This window comes from Somniosus microcephalus, unplaced genomic scaffold (assembly GCF_052327205.1).
Source record: "Somniosus microcephalus isolate GS21.2 unplaced genomic scaffold, FLI_Smic_1.0 unresolved_chr7, whole genome shotgun sequence".
NCBI lineage: Eukaryota > Metazoa > Chordata > Chondrichthyes > Squaliformes > Somniosidae > Somniosus > Somniosus microcephalus.
Genome location: NW_028225185.1, coordinates 26,213,829 through 26,235,244, shown reverse-complemented (window position 1 = coordinate 26,235,244; position 21,416 = coordinate 26,213,829). Strand labels below are relative to the sequence as shown.

Sequence of the window (21,416 nt, the reverse complement as noted above, 5' to 3'; positions counted from 1 at the left end):
AATTGGGGCTCGACAGCTGTTTCATGGACTGCCATGGTACTGAGCCACCCCAGGAAGATGAAAAGTAGATTAAAACATCTAGGGATCTGAAATGAAAACCGAAGGCACTGGAGATGCACAACATTCCTGTCAACATCTGAAGAAGGAAAAGACAGATTAAGGTTTTGGGTAGAGACGCTTTGCCGGATTAGAAAGATCGCTAGTTCGATCCCTGGTGAGTCAACGGATCTTTGTGGGTGGGAGTCAAGCGATTGACTTCGGCATTTGTACAGTTGTACAGGGCCTTAGTGAGACCACACCTTGAGTATTGTGTGCAGTTTTGGTCGCCTTATCTGAGGAAGGACGTTCTTGCCATGGAGGGAGTGCAGCGAAGATTCACCAGGCTGATACCTGGGATGGCAGGAATGACGTATGAGGAGAGATTGGGTCGATTGGGCTTGTACTCACTGGAGTTTAGAAGATTGAGAGGGGATCTCATCGAAACCGATAAAATTCTGTCAGGCCTGGACAGACTAGATGCAGGAAGGATGTTCCCGATGGTCGGGGAGTCCAGAACCAGGGGTCATAGTCTAAGGATAAGGGGTAGCCCATTTAGGACTGAAATGAAGAGGAATTTCTTCACCCAGAGAGTGGTGAACCTGTGGAATTCTCTGCCACAGAGGGCGGTGGAGACCAATTCATTAAATATATTCAAGAAAGAGTTGGATATATTTCTTAAGGCTAAAGGGATCAAGGGATATAGGGAGAAGGCAGGGACAGGGTACTGAATTTGGATGATCAGCCATAATCTCATTGAATGGCGGAGCAGGCTCGAGGGGCCGAATGGCCGACTCCTGCTCCTATCTTCTATGAGTGCATTAGCCTGGGTTCCTAATCCTGATGGGTATCCCTCGAGCCTTACTGGGAAGTGAGCACGTGTCAATGTTGGGTGGAAACAGGTTCGAGGCTATCTGTTGCCTCCCACTGTTTACAATTCTGTCCACACTCGTGTCGATGCTGGGGAGCAGCCAGCATCCATGGGACGGCACACCATTATTGGTTTCTGCTGAGTGAAACCCCTGTGTTATCAGCAGTTCCGGGGCAATGAGCAAACGGTTTCTGTCGTCGCTGCCGCCCTTTGAACCTCTGGGTTGGCTTGCTGCCCGTGAATCGCTGGCGTGTGTTGAGTATATTAATATAATGTTTATGAGCCAGAAACTATCTCGCAATCAGTCGCAGGTTGGAAGAGAGGCGGAAGGCTTCTGACTGAACTTTAGCAATACCACAGCACGCACCTGGGGCTCCCTAACCCTCGACTCTTTCCAATCTGTGCCTAATCTCATCCCAAACTCTGCTGCCCCGTATCCTAACTCGTACCATGTCCCATTCCCCTATCAGCACCCCTGTGCTCGCTGACCGACAGTGGCTCCCTGTCCAGCAACGCCTCGATTTAAAAATTCTCATCCTTGTTTTCCAATCCCTTCATGGTCTCCTCGCCCCCTCCCTATCTCTGTGACCTCCTCCAGCCCCACAACCTTCCAAAATCTCCGCTCTCCTCTCTAATTCTGGCCTCTTGTGCATCCCCGATTTTATTCGCTCCACCATTGGCGGCCGTGCCTTCAGCTGCCGTGGCCCTAAGCTCTGGAATTCCCTCCCTGAACCTCTCCGCCCCACTCTCCTCCTTTAAGACGCTCCTTAAAACCTACTTCTTTGACCAAGCTCTTGGCCACCTGTCCCAATATCTCCTTATACGTGACTTGGTGTCAAATGTTGTTTGGCAATCGCTCCTGTGAAGCGCCTTGGGACATTTTACTAGGTTAAAGGTGCTATATAAATGCAAGTTGTTCTACATATAAACCATCTGAACCTCTGGATTAGATACCAACCTATACCTCACTCCCGGCTACCTGCTATTCTATATAAACCCCTCTGTTATTCTGCACAAACCATTTGAAACCTTCACTTAGATTGCCGGCTTGCTAATGCGTTGAGCTGTCTGCAGTGAGCCCCTTGCTTTAAATTGCTGCCTTGTTATGCGTCGAGCTGTCTGTAACTCCCTGCTGAATAACCGTCATCGTCTGTGGAGCACTGCAGCAGTGATTTCTGCATTGTGTCTGACAATAACACAAGATTGGGACTCTCTATTTTTCTATCCTCTGCACTATAAATAGCGCCCTTTCCCATCTGTCTACTCTCCGATTTATTTCACATTCTTGTGGTACCACTCGAGGCAAGTGTGTATGATAGACCCATTGTTGCTTTCTTTTGAAAGCCAAGTATCCGTGCTTGTAGTGAAAAATTTTAAGAAGGAAAGTACAGGGTAATTTAGGGCAAAATGAGCGTGGTACAGAATGTGAGTATTTGTGCGGAAGGGAAGTGGGTCTCTTTTAAATGCGGTCGTTCAAATGAGTGCTCCTGCAAAGTGAGGGCGTGTGTAGATTTAGAGTAAGGGCGCGATTCTGTCTGCTGTGCCGCCCCTGTGGTCGAAGAGCTGGCTGTCACTCGCTGCGTAGATGAAGAATGGCCTCTTGGGCGAGCTGGCAGAAGGCAGCAGGCACCTGTGGAATCTGTACGCGAGCGTGAGGCGGCACCCTCGGTGGAATGTGGAAGGAGCGGGGTGGAGGGATGGGGGTAGGCGGGGGAGCAATCACAAGGCAGCCCACCTTTCTATTGAAGCCAATTTTTTCATGTTTTTTAAGGCCAGACAAAGCCGTGAGATGTCACTGAGTTAGACCTCACCCTCTCCTCACCCCTGGCTTTGTCATTAACAAGGCCCCCCCCCCCCCCCCCCACCTCTTCTCCCTCCATGTTAACGTTGAAATCAGTGAGCAAGGGTGGAATATCATCCCTTCCAACCCGCTTTTTCACACCCTTTTCCGCATTAAGCACGCTGAACTATCCTGGCGCGTCGACCATTCGCGCCTGGCGTTTAGACGCTCAGTGTCGTGACTCTGCCGTTGTACAGCACAGTGTGTGTGGGCGATGCTGTCACGATGCCATAAATCCCCTTATTGCAGCAAGTTTTCATTTTAAGATCGCGGTTTTGACTTGCCAAGCTGCCCTGTTCTGCTTAAAATGGTTGCAAGTGCTTCAAAACCTGGCGGGGGCTTTTTTTTTTTTAATCTGTCGCCTCGCTCTTCCACTGCAAGTGCGGGGACGTTGCAAACTCCCTCTTGTGCCCTTGTTGCCACAGCTTTACCATAAATACACACTGCAGTAGGTTTACAGGGGAATTTCGCCAGCTCTCCCACTCCCATATGCAAATCGGGGACACGTGGCCAAGCAGCAGCAGCAGCAGCTTCTCAAACTCTTTTTCTTCCTAAAAATGTCACTACCGAAAAGCACTAGCCACGTTCAGACTCCATCCTTATCTGAGCAGGGCAATATTTCAATGACTTGCTAAATTATCTGCCCAGTTTTCCCCCGTACAGCGGGCACGTTTGCAGAGTAACGCTCCCTCTGCACTCCCCCCAACAACGTGCCTCAGCCAGAGCCTCCCTGCTTACACCCGCATGACCGTTTCCCATCACGTCGACTGTGAGATTCCCAATCTGCTGTTGGGTATGGGTCGTTTTTTGCGTTTTTTGCCTATGTCCGTGAGGAGCTGTTAAAATTGGCCTGATAGGACCATTATCGCAGAGGGAGGCAATTCTAATCCAGTCAGTCTGACCTGGATCCCAGCCCAGAGGTAACAGGACAGTGTGGTGAGTGAGTCATTCCCTCCATCACCAAGTACCGACTTAAATAGCGAGAGGTTTTTTTGGTGCTGTGGTCACTGAAGCTTTCGGTTTAATTTTTTTAAAATCTTGTATTTGTATAGCACATCATCACATTTCTCAAATGCCTCCAAGTACTTCAGGGGAAATGAATAATTTGAAGTCGTGACTATCGTTCTGGAGGGAAACCAGGCAGCCATGTTGTGCAAACAGCGATGACTGATTAACGCAGTTGTGTTTTATTGAGGAAGACGTTTTGGCCGAGACCCGGGGGAGAGCTCCCTTGCTCTTTTGAAAGTGTGCCCTGGACCTTTAACATGAGTCAGTGGAACAGTTCGGCATGACCTCAGTTTGATGTCTCGTGTGCAGGATGGTGCCTCTGACGCTGTGTGGCACTCCCTCAGTAATATAGCGGAGTGCCAGCCTAGATTAGGAGCTCGAGCTCCTGGTGTGGGGCTCAAGCCCGCCGCTTCCGAAACAGAGGCAAGAGTGATCCCAGCTGACAGCAATGCTGCAAGGACCCCCTCTTGACAGTGGGGATGCTTACGTGGCTCATTTCCATTAGAAATGTGGATGAGGAATCTTGAGGTATTGGCGCAGGTCCGGGAACTGGTTTCTTGCCCTCCGCTTCAGTGGGAGCTATGGTGTGTGGAGAGGGAGCAAGACAAATCAGCCCACTTGATCGTCACCCCATCCACCACCTTAAACATTCACTCCCTCCACCACCGGCGCACCGTGGTTGCAGTGTGCACCATCTACAAGATGCACTGCAGCAACACGCCAAGGCTTCTTCGGCAGCACCTCCCAAACCCGCCACCTCTTCCACCTAGAAGGACAAGGGCAGCAGGCGCAGGGGAACACCACCACCTCCAAGTTCCTCCGCCAAGTCACGCACACCACCCTGACTTGGAAATATCTCGGCCGATCCTTCATCGTCGCTGGGTCAAAATCCTGGAACTCCCTCCCTAACAGCGCTGTGGGAGCACCTTCACCACACGGGACTGCAGCGGTTCAAGAAGGTGGCTCACCACCACCTTCTCGAGGGCAATTAGGGATGGGCAATAAATGCCAGCCTCGCCAGCGACGGCCGCAGCCCGTGAATGAATTTAAAAAAAGACACCTATTGGCTGTGAAGTGCTTCGGGATGTCCTGAGGCCGTGAAAGGCCTTGTAGAAATACAAGTCTCTCTTTTGTGGTTGCTAACCAGTTTTTTTTGCGCCATACGGACCAGTAAGGTCCAAGGATTGATCCTGGGCTTTCCCTGATCCCAGCGGAGCGCAGTGAGGGTTGATGCCTTCAAATTCGGCGCACCCTGGGGGGAAGAAATCAGCTGAGGCTCCTGATCATCATGCAGTGGCTCCCGTTGTAAAGTGTGCGCATGTCTGCATCGTGTGGGGACCGGTTCGCGCTTCTTGCGGCGTCTCCAGGTTGACGCTTGCTCTCTGCATTCTAGCACGAAGCATCACGTACTCGAGTGGGATTCCTCCCAGGGGGGCCGGAAACCGTGGCACTTGTCGAGTCTGCTCCTTCCGGGGGAGCGCGTGAAGGGAAATGAGAGACGTTTGCTTCTGAGAAACTGAAACAGCCAGCGACAGTGCAAAAATGATTCTCGTCCCTAATGAGCAACACTTAGCGGTCAGCTCTGAGCGGATCCGTATGACTCATTTTATTTCTGTCACAAAGCTGCAGATTTCATTTCCTCCTCAGAACCTCGAACCTCCATAAAAAGCAAAGTTGTATCGCGTTCCAACGTTTTATTGTAGCTAACGTGCTGGTTCAAATGTCACACAATTTCTCGCTGGACTACATTTAGACTGAGCCCAAAGCCTTACCCCAGTACAGGTTAACCATGTTGTGACGCACATCCACCCTGAATGTGTCGGTTTCTTTCTTTCTGAAGCTATTTATCTCAATTCTTACATCTTTGGGAACAAAAACAGAGTCTGAAGGCAGCTCGCCTGCTCCCAGGCCCTGACGAGTGCTACTCCACAATACGGGTGGCTCCCGCAAGCTCCGAGTAAGGTGGTGGAACGAGGCTGTGCCCCGGTGTAGCCTCTCGGTAAAATGGGAATAACTAGAACAGAAGTAATATTGATCTCCACAGCAGGAGTAAAATGGCTTTAACTTACTCTGCAACGGCACAGACCCCGCGCTGCCTTTTCTCCTTTTGAGTCTGTGGTTTATTGAAAACGAGCCAGTGTCTGAATGCATGGATAATCCCGAAAGTACTGGATTTCCAATTGCTGGGCCTTTAGATCAATACCTAGAGATAAGTAGCTTGTTTAAGAGAAGTTTCACTTCTAAAAGGTACTTTATGCTGTGAAATGTGATCCAGTAACTGAAGGAGTGTTTGGTTGGAAATAACAACAGAAAATGCTGGATAAAACTCAACAGGCCAGGCAGCATCCGCGGAGAGAGAAACTGAGTTAACGTTTCAGGTCGAAGACCTTTCGTCAGAACTAGTGTTTGGTTGGGGGTTTTTTCTGTCCCTGCTCCTTTGTTAGGTGTCGGCCGTGGTTCAGCGGGTCGCACTCTGGCCTCTGAGTCAGAAAGTTGTGGGTTCAAGTCCCACTCCAGAGACTCGAGCACAAAATCTAGGCTGACACTCCCAGTGCAGTGCTGAGGGAGCGCAGTACTGAGGTAGCGCCGCACTGTCGGAGGGGCGGTACTGAGGGAGCGCCGCACTGTCGGAGGGGCGGTACTGAGGGAGCGCCGCACTGTCGGAGGGGCGGTACTGAGGGAGCGCCGCGCTGTCGGAGGGGCAGTACTGAGGGAGCGCCGCACTGTCGGAGGGGCAGTACTGAGGGAGCGCCGCACTGTCGGAGGGGCGGTACTGAGGTAGCGCCGCACTGTCGGAGGGGCGGTACTGAGGTAGCGCCGCACTGTCGGAGGGGCGGTACTGAGGGAGCGCCGCACTTTCGGAGGGGCGGTACTGAGGGAGCGCCGCACTGTCGGAGGGACTGTACTGAGGGAGCGCCACACTGTCGGAGGGGCGGTACTGAGGGAGCGCCGCGCTGTCGGAGGGGCGGTACTGAGGGAGCACCGCACTGTCGGAGGGGCGGTACTGAGGGAGGGCCGCACTGTCGGAGGGGCGGTACTGAGGGAGCACCGCACTGTCGGAGGGGCGGTACTGAGGGAGCACCGCACTGTCGGAGGGGCGGTACTGAGGGAGCACCGCACTGTCGGAGGGGCGGTACTGAGGTAGCGCCGCACTGTCGGAGGGGCGGTACTGAGGTAGCGCTGCACTGTCGGAGGGGCGGTACTGAGGGAGCGCCGCACTGTCGGAGGGGCAGTACTGAGGGAGCGCCGCACTGTCGGAGGGGCAGTACTGAGGGAGCGCCGCACTGTCGGAGGGGCGGTACTGAGGTAACGCCGCACTGTCGGAGGGGCGGTACTGAGGTAGCGCCGCACTGTCGGAGGGGCGGTACTGAGGGAGCGCCGCACTGTCGGAGGGGCGGTACTGAGGGAGCGCCGCACTGTCGGAGGGGCGGTACTGAGGGAGCGCCGCACTGTCGGAGGGGCGGTACTGAGGGAGCGCCGCACTGTCGGAGGGGCGGTACTGAGGGAGCGCCGCACTGTCGGAGGGGCTGTACTGAGGGAGCGCCGCACTGTCGGAGGGGCGGTACTGAGGGAGCGCCGCACTGTCGGAGGGGCGGTACTGAGGGAGCGCCGCACTGTCGGAGGGGCGGTACTGAGGGAGCGCCGCACTGTCGGAGGGGCGGTACTGAGGTAGCGCCGCACTGTCGGAGGGGCGGTACTGAGGGAGCGCCGCACTGTCGGAGGGGCGGTACTGAGGGAGCGCCGCACTGTTGGAGGGGCGGTACTGAGGGAGCGCCGCACTGTCGGAGGGGCGGTACTGAGGGAGCGCCGCACTGTCGGAGGGGCGGTACTGAGGGAGCGCCGCACTGTCGGAGGGTCAGTACTGAGGGAGCGCCGCACTGTCGGAGGGGCGGTACTGAGGGAGCGCCGCACTGTCGGAGGGACAGTACTGAGGGAGTGCCGCACTGTCGGAGGTGGCGTCTTTTGGATCAGACCTTAAACCGAGGCTCCGTCTGCCTTCTCAGGTTGATGTAAAAGATCCCACAGCCGCTATTTCACGGGGGAGTTCTACCTGGTGTCCTGGAGCCAATATTTATCCCTCAATCAACAGGTTATCTGGTCATTTATCCCATTGCTGTTTGTGGGAGCTTGCTGTGTGCAAATTGGCTGCCACGTTTCCTACATTACAACAGTGACCACACTTCAAAAAAAAGTACTTCATTGGCTGTGAAGCGCTTTGGGACGTCCTGAGGTGGTGAAAGGTGCTGGAGAGATGCGAGGCTTTGTATTGTTTTGGGGCGCCAGCCTAGATTTTTGTGCCGCAGTCCCTAGAAGTGGGACTTGAACCCACAACCTTCTGACTCCGAGGCGCGAGTGCTGCGCGCTGTGACACGGCCGACCTATACAAGCGCGGGTTCACTTGCGTGCAAATCCAGTTTGCCAAATGAAAAGGTCCGTGAAGCAGGACCGCTCCACCGCTGCCTCGGGGCCTCCGCTGCCTTCCCTGGTGTGCCCAGCTGTTACCCAGTCCCCGGTACGGGGATTGAGAAGCGCACCATGCTCCCTCCTATCGGCCTACCCCTGGCCGACAGTGTTGTTTTTGCGAAATAAGATGCAGAGGAAAATAGCCGTTGACTAAAATAGTTTTTACGTCAACTAGATTTCTAATGCAAGCTAAAATGGAATTATTTCTGGAACTAAAACACAGGTTGGTGGCCTCGGCAATTGGAATAGGTGCTGGTAACTGAAATGGCTGAATACTCGCTGTCATTCAAGCCTCAGTTTATTATTTCCCAAGTTTTTGTGAGTTCTGCGAACATAACAAAAATTAGGAGTGGGCCATTCGGCCCCTCGAGCCTGCTCCGCCATTCAATAAGATTATGGCTGATCTTGTACCTCGGCTCCACCTTCCCGCCCGATCCCCATATCCCTCGATTCCCTTAGTATCAAGAAGTGACACAACAGTTCGGGTATTTGCTGAAACACGTTTTTCAAAATGTTTCTAAAAAGATCTGAACAAAAGCACAAAGTTCGGAAATAAAAACGAAGTGATTTAAAAAAAAAAAAAAAAAATCCAAGAGTAAAACTAAAACCCGACTAAAGTTCAGAAAGGCTAAACGAAAACTGTGATTGGATTTCTTCCAAAGACTCTAAATAAAATGAAACAACAGCTCAAGGTTCCGAGGCGAGACTGAAACCAACACTATTCCTGTGACGAATCTGGCACGGCTAGCAAGCGTGAAGCAGCCCTGTTAACTGTTCCAGCACCGTAGCGTTCACTGGGGACCTTTTCCACCCGCGCTGCAGTTGTTAGAATGGGAGCAGGGAGTCGGAAGGAACAACAGAAAACGCTGGGAAAACTCAGCAGGCCAGGGCAGCATCTGTGGAGAGAGAAAAGGAGTCAACGTTTCAGGTCGATGACCTTTCATAGAAGAAACATCGAAGATAGGAGCAGGAGTCGGCCATTCGGCCCCTCGAGCCTGCTCCGCCATTCAATGAGATCATGGCTGATCGTCCAAACTCAGTACCCTGTCCCTGCCTTCTCCCCATATCCCTTGATCCCTTTAGCCTTAAGAAATATATCCAACTCCTTCTTGAATATATTTAATGAATTGGCCTCAACTGCCTTGTGTGGTAGAGAATTCCACAGGTTCACCACTCTCTGGGTGAAGAAATTCCTCCTCATCTCAGTCCTAAATGGCTTACCCCTTATCCTTAGACTGTGACCCCTGGTTCTGGACTCCCCCGCCATCGGGAACATCCTTCCTGCATCTAGTCTGTCTAGTCCTGTTAGAATTTTATAAGTTTCAATGAGATCCCCTCTCATTCTTCTAAACTCCAGTGAGTATAAGCCCAATCGACCCAATCTCTCCTCATACGTCATTCCTGCCATCCCAGGTATCAGCCTGGTGAATCTTCGCTGCACTCCCTCCATGGCAAGGACATCCTTCCTCAGATAAGGCAACCAAAACTGCACACAATACTCAAGGTGTGGTCTCACCAAGGCCCTGTACAACTGCAGCAAGACATCCTTGCTCCTGTACTCGAATCCTCTCGCTATGAAGGCCAACATACCATTTGCCTTCTTAACCGCCTGCTGCACCTGCATGCTTACCTTCAGCGACTGGTGCACAAGGACACCCAGGTCTCGTTGCACTTCCCCTTCTCCCAATCTATTGCCATTCGTCAGAACTGGAAAAAAGCAGGAAAAGGAATAGATTGTGCAGCAGGTTTAGGGGCTGGGAAAAGGGGGAGGGGATGAAGGAACAAAAGGGAAGGTCAGTTTGGACAGGTTGGGTGATTGGGCAGAAGCATGGCAGATGCAATATAACGTGGATAAATGTGAATTTATCCATTTTGGTGGTAAAAACAGGAAGGCAGATTATTATCTGAATGGCAATAGGTTGGGAGAAGGGGAAGTGCAACGAGACCTGGGTGTCCTTGTGCACCAGTCGCTGAAGGTAAGCATTCAGGTGCAGCAGGCGGTTAAGAAGGAAAATGGTATGTTGGCCTTCGTAGCGAGAAGATTCGAGTACAGGAACAAGGATGTCTTGCTGCATTTGTACAGGGCCTTGGTGAGACCACACCTTGAGTATTGTGTGCAGTTTTGGTCGCCTTATCTGAGGAAGGATGTTCTTGCCATGGAGGGAGTGCAGCGACGATTCACCAGACTGATACCTGGGATGGCAGGAATGACGTATGAGGAGAGATTGGGTCGATTGGGCTTATACTCGCTGGAGTTTAGAAGAATGAGAGGGGATCTCATTGAAACTTATAAAATTCTAACCGGACTAGACAGACTAGATGCAGGAAGGATGTTCCCGATGGTCGGGGAGTCCAGAACCAGGGGTCACAGTCTAAGGATAAGGGGTAAGCCATTTAGGACTGAGATGAGGAGGAATTTCTTCACCCAGAGAGTGGTGAACTTGTGGAATTCTCTACCACACAAGGCAGTTGAGGCCAATTCATTAAATATAATCAAGAAGGAGTTGGAGATATTTCTTAAGGCTAAAGGGATCAAGGGATATGGGGAGAAGGCAGGGACAGGGCACTGAATTTGGATGATCAGCCATGATCGCATTGAATGGCGGAGCAGGCTCGAGGGGCCGAATGGCCTCCTCCTATGTTTCTATGTGATAGGATAGAAAGCGGGCGAGATTGAGAGACATTGAGAGATATTCAAGGCGAGAGGAGGCGGTAATGGGACAGGTTAAGGAACAAAGGATGGCTCTAGATGAGGTGTGAATGGCGCTGGCAGAGTGAGGGACAGCTGCCATGTGGGAGGGAAGAAAAAAGGCCAAACAAAAGTGTGGGGGAAAAAAATAATAATAAATGTATATATATGTGATGGGGGCCGAGGTTATGATCTGAAATTGTTGAACTCGATGTTGAGCCCAGAAGGCTGTAAAGTGCCTAATCGAAAGATGAGGTGCTGTTCCTCGAGCTTACGCTGAGCTTCTGTGGAACAGTGTAAGAGGCCGAGGACAGTGAGGTCCGAGTGGGAATGGAGCGGAGAATTAAAGTGACAGGCCACCGGGAGCTCGGGGGTTCTCCCTTACGGACTGAACGGAGGCGTTGCGCGAAACGGTCACCCAATCTGCGTTTGGCCTCCCCAATGTAGAGGAGAGCGCACCGTGAGCAGCAGCGAGGGTATCGGAGCTGCCTCCCCTCCCCGCGCTGGCAGCTGGCTGGGCTGGGCGGCATGTGGAACAGAGCAGAGGCGTGGAGCGCAAATCATTTTCCTGTGCGCAAACAGGCACAATCGCATTGGGGATTCAGGCCGGTTATTGTGCAGACGAGGTTTGTGTACGATTTTGCTTCACTGCGGCTGATGCTTTAAGAGTTGTTGAAGTTAATTGCTGCTGTTTGTAGTGGTTTGATTTTTTGAAAGTCATTCTGACAGCCAGACTGTTTATCTTTAATCTTTACTGCGGTTGCTGTTCAACTTGACTAAATTTACGTGCTTTTTTGGGTTACGTAACCTGAAAATACAAAGCAGATCCCTCAACAACAGCCTGCGTTTATATAGCATCTTTAACGTGGTAAAACGTCCGTTGGTACAAGTAATTCGGCTTCTGAACAGTGTTCATGTTTAGGTCATTCAATAGAGATTTTAAAAGTAATTGACATCATTGAAGGGAGTAAGAGAGAGAGACACGGATTTCACTTAGCAGCAGTCACTTTGTTCAGGTGACCAGTTTCAGGTCCCCAGGACTGAAACTGGGAGTTCTGCCAATAGGGTGTTCAACAAGGGCATTTCAACCGACGCAAAAGCATGTTGATGTATGTATGCTGTACAGAAATGTAAACTAGTGTGCGTAAGAATCGGCTGAAGGATGGTGCATTGACCAGAAGCAGCTGACCATACAAGACAAGGCCATTCCCAGTTTGAGGAGAAAAGCGTGCATATATTTTTTTAAAAGGAAGCTTTTGTGTTAAGTTTAGAAGAGCGAAAGGTACAAGAATGAGCGCATGCTTACACTCAAATCCGCTGCCAAAACTCTGCTTGTAAATTGTGTTATACTCTGAAGAAATTATACTCTACTTTTGGATTTTTTTAATGTTCGAGTAGAAAAAATAGTGATTCTAACCATAAGACTGAATTAATTGCAACTCAAGTCAACAACAACGACAACGTGTATTTATATAGCACCTTTAACGTAGTAAAACGCCCCAAGGCGCTGCACAGGAGTATCTTAAGACAAAGAATTTGACACCGAACCACATGAGGATAAATTAGGGCAAGTGACCAAAAGCTTGGGCAAAGAGGTAGATTTTAAGGAGCGTCTTAAAGGAGGAAAGAGAGGTAGCGAGGCGGAGAGGTTTAGGCAGGGAATTCCAGAGCTTAGGGCCGAGGCAACAGAAGGCACGGCCGCCAATGGTGGAGCGATTATAATCAGGGGTGCTCGAGGCCAGAATTGGAGGAGCGCAGGTATCTCGGGGAGTTTGTGAGGCCGGAGGAGGTTACAGAGATAGGGAGGGGCGAGGGCCATGGAGGGATTTGAAAACAAGGATGAGGATTTTGAAATCGAGGCGCTGCTTAACCGGGGGCCAGTGTAGGTCAGCGAGCACAGGGGTGATGGGCGAACGGGGCTCGGTGCGAGTTAGGACACGGGTAGCCAAGCTTTGGATGACCTCAAGTTTACGGAGGGTGGAATGTGGGAGGCCGGCCAGGAGTGCGTTGGAATAGTCAAGTCTGGAGGTAACAAAGGCATGGATGAGGGTTTCAGCAGCGGATGAGCTGAGGCAAGGGCGGAGACGGGCGATGTTACGGAGGTGGGAGTAGGCGGTCTGTGTTATGCTGCGGATATGTGGTCGGAAGCTCATTTCAGGGTCAAATATGACCCCAAGGTTGCGAACAGTGTGGTTCAGCCTCAGACAGATGTTGGGGAGAGGGATGGAGTCAGTGGCTCGGGAACGGAGTTTGTGACGGGGACCGAAAACACTGGCTTCGGTCTTCCCAATATTTAATTGGAGGAGATTTTTGCTGGTCCAGGACTGGATGTCGGCCAAGCGGTCTGACAATTTAGAGATGGTGGACAGGTTGAGAGAAGTGGTAGAGCTGGGTGTCGTCAGCGCACGTGTGGAAACTGACGCTGTGTTTTCGGATGATGTCGCCAAGGGGGCAGCATGTAGATGAGAAACAGGAGAGGGGCCAAGGATAGATCCTCGGGGACACCAGAGGTAACAGAAGATTGCTTAATGCAGCAACACACCACCCCCACCCTCTCCTCCTTAAATACCATCCTGAAAACCTGGCTGTTGGACAAAGCTTTGTCACTCCTCCTTGGGCTCGGCGTTACATCTTGCCTGATTACCTTCCTGTGAAGTGCCCTGGGATTAAAGGTGCTACATTACACGCAAGTTGTTGTGGGGCATTTCCAACATTTTCAGTTATTTTCAGCTCAGTAAGGACTTTCGCGTTCTGCCATTCTTAGTTGCACCACCAATTGAGGCAAGAGATCGAGGTCTTTCCTTGGTAGGTTGTGGTGGGGGGGGTGGGAGGAGCAGAGACGGGAAAGAGGAGGCTGGGTTGGGGTACAGGACGGCAGTGAGGCCTTGGAGAAGTTACGGAGGTTGAAACACACGAGCAGGGCCGAGTGTGAGCAGTGTGTCGCCTCTCCAGTGCTTTGTCCCATTGGTGGTGGCTGCGCGGGCAGATCCCGAGGATCTTAAATTTGCTCGTGTTTTCTCCATTTTTTTTTTAAACAAATAAGTGACGGTCTCTTTTTTTTTGGTTGCAGTGAAGAGAAATCCGAAGACCACGAGCAGGGCGGGCAACGGGAGAAGTTGCTAAAAGTGAAGAAACACAAGAAGAAGGAGGACCGCGATGAAGAGCAGCACCGCGAAGCCCAGCCCGCCGAAGCTCCGGCCCCGGAGCTGGCCGACGGGAGCAAAGCCGAGACGGCAGAGCAAGAGGGGACTGTCGCGGCCACCCCTTCCACTCCGAAACCGAGGCGCTCCCTGATCCGAGACCGGGGCCCGCTGTACGACGACCCCACGCTTCCTGAGGGCTGGACACGGAAGCTGAAGCAGAGGAAGTCAGGCCGGTCGGCAGGGAAGTACGATGTGTACATTATCAAGTAGGTAACCATTAAAATCTTACTTGAACTTTTTCAAATGTATTTCTAAGAGTTTTTTCTCTTGTCTCCCCGCCTCTCATGATGCTGCGGCCTCGTGCTGGGTCCGGTTTGCCCCCGTCTCAGCTCACCTGCTGAAACCCTCATCCATGCCTTTGTAACCTCCAGACTCGACTATTCCAACGCACACCTGGACGGCCTCCCAACCTTGCAGCCTCTGTAAACTGGAGTTCATCCAAAACTCTGCTGCCGCCCCCCACACCCCCCCACACCCCCCCGTGTCCTAACATGCACCAAGTCCCGTTCACCCATCGCCCCCCCCTGTGCTCGCTGACCTACACTGGCTCCCGGAGTCTGGCAATGCCGCGATTTAAAAAAATTCTCATCCTTGTTTTCAAATCCCTCCTCCAGCCCTCCGAGATCTCTGCGCTCCTCCAATTCTACCCTCTTGAACATCCTCCCCGATTTCCACCGCTCCACCATTGGCGGCCGTGCCTTCAGCCGCCTGGGCCCCGAGCTCTGGCATTCCCTCCCTAAACCTCTCCGCCTCTCTCTGCTCCTTTAAGACGCTCCTTAAAACCGACCTCTTTGACCACCTGTCCTAATATTTCTGTGTGGCCCGGTGTCAAATTTTGTTTGAAAATCGCTCCTGTGAAGCGCCCTAGGGTGTTTTACTACGTTAAAGGCGCTATATAAATGCAAGTTGTGCTGTTGTTCGAGCAACTGCACGTACCTGGCCCAAATGGCAATTCCTTATGTGACCCTGGACAGCGAGTGTCCACAGAGAGTTACATAGTGTGGTAAACCACTGTTTGTATTCCACTGTGTACATGCCTGGACATGCCTCGGCTGACTCCTCCCACAAGTCCTAGTATAAAGGTGACTGGTCCCCAGCCCTTTGTATTTCTGGACCGGTCGACCACTCGAGGCAGACCTTCATTCTTTTGTTAATAAAAGCCTTTAGTTACTCTCTTAACTCTCAGTCTTTTATGAGTAATTGATAGCGCATCACATAGATACATAGAAGATAGGAGCAGGAGGAAGCCATTCGGCCCTGGAGCCTGCTCCACCATTTAATGAGATCATGGCTGATCATCCAAATTCAGTGCCCTGTCCCTGCCTTGTCCCCATATCCCTTGATTCCTTTAGCCTTAAGAAATATATCCAACTCCTTCTTGAATATATTTAATGAATCAGCCTCAACGGCCTTCTGTGGTAGAGAATTCCACAGGTTCACCACTCTCTGGGTGAAGAAATTCCTCCTCATCTCAGTCCTAAATGGCCGACCCCTTATCTTTAGACTGTGACCCCTGGTTCTGGACTCCCCCGCCATCGGGAACATCCTTCCTGCATCTAGTCTGTCTAGTCCTGTTAGAATTTTATAAGTTTCAATGAGATCCCCTCTCATTCTTCTAAACTCCAGCGAGTATAAGCCCAATCGACCCAATCTCTCCTCATACGTCATTCCTGCCATCCCAGGTATCAGTCTGGTGAATCTTCGCTGCACTCCCTCCATGGCAAGAACATCCTTCCTCAGATAAGGCGACCAAAACTGCACACAATACTCAAGGTGCGGTCTCACCAAGGCCCTGTACAACTGCAGCAAGACATCCTTGTTCCTGTACTCGAACCCTCTCGCTACGAAGGCCAACATACCATTTGCCTTCTTAATCGCCTGCTGCACCTGCATGCTTACCTTCAGCGACTGGTGCACAAGGACACCCAGGTCTTGTTGCACTTCCCCTTCTCCCAATCTATTGCCGTTCAGATAATCTGTCTTCCTGTTTTTGCCACCGAAGTGGATAACCTCGCATTTATCCACATTGGGCAGATGCATGGCAAATGCAGTATAATCACCCAACCTATCCAAATCATCCTGGAGTTTCTCGGCATCCTCCTCACAGCACACACGCCCACCCAGCTTTGTGTCGTCTGCAAACTTGGAGATATTACATCTAGTTCCCTCGTCTAAATCATGAATATAGTTTAACTGCAGGGCCCTCACAGCCAAGCCTTGCCTGACCCGCGTGTATACACACACACACACTGATCAGGAGCGGGAACTCTGCCGAATTTCCCCCATCCTTCTCCCGGGGCCCTGGCTCTGACTGTAACGGCCGACACGGCTGAGATGAATTGACCCGGCTCCGAGGGCGGATCGAGCCCGGTCCCGTCCCGGTCTATGCGGCCCCGCCCCCGCTGAACTGCACAGCTGAGCTGGTGGGCCTGCGTTTCCAGTGGGTCTAACCGGGGAGACATGTGGAAGAGCTTTTATAAAGACTGGTAGTTTCTCCGGCTCACCGACAACACTGTGTGGGTAAAGAGTGAAAATGAAAGGGGAATAAAAACCAAAACTGCTGGAAACACCCTCAGCACCTGTGGAGAGAGGACTTGCATCTCTCCAGCGCCTCTCACCACCTCAGGGTGTCCCAAAGCGCTTTTCAGCTAATGAAGTACTTTTTTCAAGTGTGGTCACTGTTATAATTGTAATTGGCATCAGTATTGTAATTTGCACACAGCAACATTCCACAAACAGCAATGTGATAATGACCAGATAACCTGTTTTAGTGATGTTGATTGAGGGATAAATATTGGCCCCAGGACACCGGGGATAACTCCCCCTGTTCTTCTTCAAAATAGTGCCATGGGATCTTTTATGTCCACCTGAGAGGGTAGACGGGGCCTCGGTTTAACGTCTCATCCGAATGACGGCACCTCCGACAGTGCGGCGCTCCCTCAGTACCGCCCCTCCGACAGTGCGGCGCTCCCTCAGTACCGCCCCTCCGACAGTGCGGCGCTCCCTCAGCACCGCCCCTCCGACAGTGCGGCGCTCCCTCAGTACCGCCCCTCCGACAGTGCGGCGCTCCCTCAGTACCGCCCCTCCGACAGTGCGGCGCTCCCTCAGCACCGCCCCTCCGACAGTGCGGCGCTCCCTCAGCACCGCCCCTCCGACAGTGCGGCGCTCCCTCAGCACCGCCCCTCCGACAGTGCGGCGCTCCCTCAGTACCGCCCCTCCGACAGTGCGGCGCTCCCTCAGTACCGCCCCTCCGACCGTGCGGCGCTCCCTCAGCACCGCCCCTCCGACAGTGCGGCGCTCCCTCAGTACTGCCCCTCCGACAGTGCGGCGCTCCCTCAGTCCCGCCCCTCCGACCGTGCGGCGCTCCCTCAGCACCGCCCCTCCGACAGTGCGGCGCTCCCTCAGTACCGCCCCTCTGACCGTGTGGCGCTCCCTCAGTACCGCCCCTCCGACAGTGCGGCGCTCCCTCAGTCCCGCCCCTCCGACCGTGCGGCGCTCCCTCAGCACCGCCCCTCCGACAGTGCGGCGCTCCCTCAGTACCGCCCCTCCGACAGTGCGGCGCTCCCTCAGTCCCGCCCCTCCGACCGTGCGGCGCTCCCTCAGCACCGCCCCTCCGACAGTGCGGCGCTCCCTCAGTACCGCCCCTCCGACAGTGCGGCGCTCCCTCAGTACCGCCCCTCCGACAGTGCGGCGCTCCCTCAGTACCGCCCCTCCGACAGTGCGGCGCTCCCACAGTACCGCCCCTCCGACAGTGCGGCGCTCCCTCAGCACCGCCCCTCCGACAGTGCGGCGCTCCCTCAGTACCGCCCCTCCGACAGTGCGGCGCTCCCTCAGTACCGCCCCTCCGACAGTGCGGCGCTCCCTCAGTACCGCCCCTCCGACAGTGCGGCGCTCCCTCAGCACCGCCCCTCCGACAGTGCGGAGCTCCCTTAGTACCGACCGTGCGGCGCTCCCTCAGTACCGCCCCTCTGACCGTGTGGCGCTCCCTCAGTACTGCCCCTCCGACAGTGCGGAGCTCCCTTAGTACCGACCGTGCGGCGCTCCCTCAGTACCGCCCCTCTGACCGTGTGGCGCTCCCTCAGTACTGCCCCTCCGACAGTGCGGAGCTCCCTTAGTACCGACCGTGCGGCGCTCCCTCAGTACCGCCCCTCTGACCGTGTGGCGCTCCCTCAGTACTGCCCCTCCGACAGTGCGGCGCTCCCTCAGCACCGCCCCTCCGACAGTGCGGCGCTCCCTCAGCACCGCCCCTCCGACAGTGCGGCGCTCCCTCAGCACCGCCCCTCCGACAGTGCGGCGCTCCCTCAGCACCGCCCCTCCGACAGTGCGGCGCTCCCTCAGCACCGCCCCTCCGACAGTGCGGCGCTCCCTCAGTACCGCCCCTCCGACAGTGCGACGCTCCCTCAGTACCGCCCCTCCGACAGTGCGGCGCTCCCTCAGTACCGCCCCTCCGACAGTGCGGCGCTCCCTCAGTACCGCCCCTCTGACAGTGCGGCGCTCCCTCAGTACTGCCCCTCCGACAGTGCGGTGCTCCCTCAGCACCGCCCCTCCGACAGTGCGGCGCTCCCTCAGTACCGCCCCTCCGACAGTGCGGCGCTCCCTCAGTACTGCCCCTCCGACAGTGCGGCGCTCCCTCAGTACCGCCCCTCCGACAGTGCGGCGCTCCCTCAGTACCGCCCCTCCGACCGTGTGGCGCTCCCTCAGTACCGCCCCTCCGACAGTGCGGCGCTCCCTCAGTACCGCCCCTCCGACTGTGCGGCGCTCCCTCAGTACCGCCCCTCCGACAGTGCGGCGCTCCCTCAGTACCGCCCCTCCGACAGTGCGGCGCTCCCTCAGTACCGCCCCTCCGACAGCGCGGCGCTCCCTCAGTACCGCCCCTCCGACAGTGCGGCGCTCCCTCAGTACCGCCCCTCCGACAGTGCGCGCTCCCTCAGTACCGCCCCTCCGACAGTGCGGCGCTCCCTCAGTACCGCCCCTCCGACAGTGCGGCGCTCCCTCAGTACCGCCCCTCCGACAGTGCGGCGCTCCCTCAGTACCGCCCCTCCGACAGTGCGGCGCTCCCTCCGCACCGCCCCTCCGACAGTGCGGCGTTCCCTCAGTACTGCCCCTCCGACAGTGCGGCGCTCCCTCAGTACCGCCCCTCCCACAGTGCGGCGCTCCCTCAGCGCTGCCCCTCCGACAGTGCGGCGTTCCCTCAGTACTGCCCCTCCGACAGTGCGGCGCTCCCTCAGTACCGCCCCTCCGACAGTGCGGCGCTCCCTTCGTACTTAGGTCGGCGAACTGATGACTGAGCTTCTTTTCGTTTGGCTCCAGCAAGCCAGTTTCCTTGTGGCTACGGTGATCCTAGGCCGGGCAAGCTGTGGGAAGTGTACTGTGATAGGAAGCTGCCTGCTTTAAGCTAGTTAAGCTCCAGCAATACTTGGGGTTCCAAAAGCCTTGTCTCACGCCAGCCCCCAGCTGAACTCCCCGGTTGCATGTAAGTGGAGTCTGTCTCTATGGTGTCTCTGTGCAGTCCATATTGGGCGACCAGAAATTCTACCCTGTGTGTCTGGTTTGGTGATGGGTTTCAGCTACAGTGTCACAGGGAGAGGTGGTGGGAGCAGTTTGAGGAGACTAAGAACAGCTTGCAGCTTTAAAGGGAGTTGATCGAGAACGTACGTCGCGCCTCCCATTTTTACGCTATTTTTTTGCCTTTTCAGCCCACAAGGAAAGGCTTTCCGTTCCAAGGTGGAGCTGCTGGCGCACTTCGAGAAGGTCGGCGACACCGCCCTGGACCCCAGCGACTTCGACTTCACGGTCACGGGCCGAGGGAGCCCCTCGAGGAGAGAGAAGAAACCGCCCAAAAAGACCAAGACCCCCAAGTCGCCGGGCACGGGGAGAGGGCGGGGCAGGCCGAAAGGGAGCGGGAAGGACAAGCGGGTGCGGAAAGGCGGCCCGTCCAAGCGGCTGTCGGACAAAAGCGCGGCCAAGCTCTTGGTTAAGATGCCTTTCTCGGCTCCCCCGTTGCAGAAAGCCGAAGGAGCCACGTCTTCCACGGAGCAGCTTCCGAAGGTGCGGAAAGGCGTCCCGGGCAGGAAGAGGAAGTTGGAGGCTGAGCCCCAGGCTATCCCGAAGAAGAGGGGCAGAAAGCCGGGCGGGGGCGTAGGCGTGGTCAGCGCGGTGCCGGCGGTGAAGAAGAAAATCGTCAAGGAGCCTCCCATCAAGCCCGAGGAGGTGACTGTTTTGCCGATCAAAAAGCGGAACCTGGGGGAGGAGAGCTCTCCCCTGAAGAAGAGAAAAAGCACCCGCATCTTCGAGGAGGACACCAGCGTGCCGGTGATCGGAAGCTCGGTCGTGAAGGAGAGCATCATCCAACCCGAGCCGTCGGCGGACACCGGGGAGAGAAGTGGCAAAGGACAGAAAAGCGTTAAGAGTGTGATTCACAAGGCGCGCGAGGGGAGCCCGAAAAGCAGGAGCTTCAAGGCTGACCCCAAGGAGCCGGGAGCAGCGGAGGCGACGGCCCAGGAAGCGGAGAGCTCCACGGACAGGAGCAGCCCCACCGAGCCCAAAGACTTGAGCACTCGGGCGTGCGTCGAGGAGAAGCCTCCGCGGGGCAGAGCCGAGGCGGACCTGCTCGTGAAGGAGCCCTCAAAGACTGAGTTCACCGACAAGGGCAGACTGCGAGGCGAGGGGGACCCGCGGGGCGTCATCTCCAGCGTGCCCAGGCCAAGCCGAGAGGAGGCGGCGGACACCCGGGCCACCGTGTCGGAGAGAGTTAGCTGACTTTGATAGGAAGAAGGATAAACAAATATTGAGCGAGGCAGCTGTTGTGTCTTTTTCGCCTTGAGTAGGGCTCTAACGAAGGCGTCCCAGAGCAGTGACGCTGAACCGCGAAGCTTATATGGGGCAAGATTTCATTTCTAATTTCTTCCTTGAAGTGTTTGCATCTGTTTAGGTGGTCAAGTGTTCAGTCTGTCTTTGTGTTTCGTTCGGCCCTTGAAAAGATAGCAAGCGAGAGGTTAACCCCACCACCTCACGCCCCCCCCCCCCCACCCACCCTCGCCCCCCCTTTCCTCCTCCTCCCTCCCCCCAAAGAGGCACAAGCTCGCCGCGCCTCCCGTGACACGGCCGCAGCGCTCGCCTTCAGTCAGCAGGATGCTAGGGACGCGCCCCCCCCCCCCCCCCTCCCCGTCGCTAAGGCCTTGGGGGCCGGTGGATCTCGAAACCTTTCAGCCCCGTGTCCAGCTTCTGCAAAATCCGCGGGTGGGGGCAGGCGGGCGGAGAAGGTTGGTGCAGTGATGGTGTCATGCTCCTTGGATGTCTGTGGCC

The 21,416-nt window shown here is 54.7% G+C and overlaps 1 protein-coding gene across 1 annotated transcript in view; it reads left to right on the top strand.

Annotated features, from left to right (window-relative positions):
* Nucleotides 1-20,907, top strand: part of mecp2 (methyl CpG binding protein 2) — a 75,402-nt gene extending 54,495 nt beyond the window's left edge. Inside the window, exons 2-3 of the mRNA XM_085978792.1 lie at nt 13,979-14,317; nt 19,808-20,907. Of these exons, the coding sequence (XP_085834918.1) occupies nt 13,979-14,317; nt 19,808-20,870 (1,402 nt within the window). The 3' untranslated portion in view covers nt 20,871-20,907. The remainder of the gene's footprint in view (nt 1-13,978; nt 14,318-19,807) is intronic.
* Nucleotides 20,908-21,416: the final 509 nt, after the last annotated feature.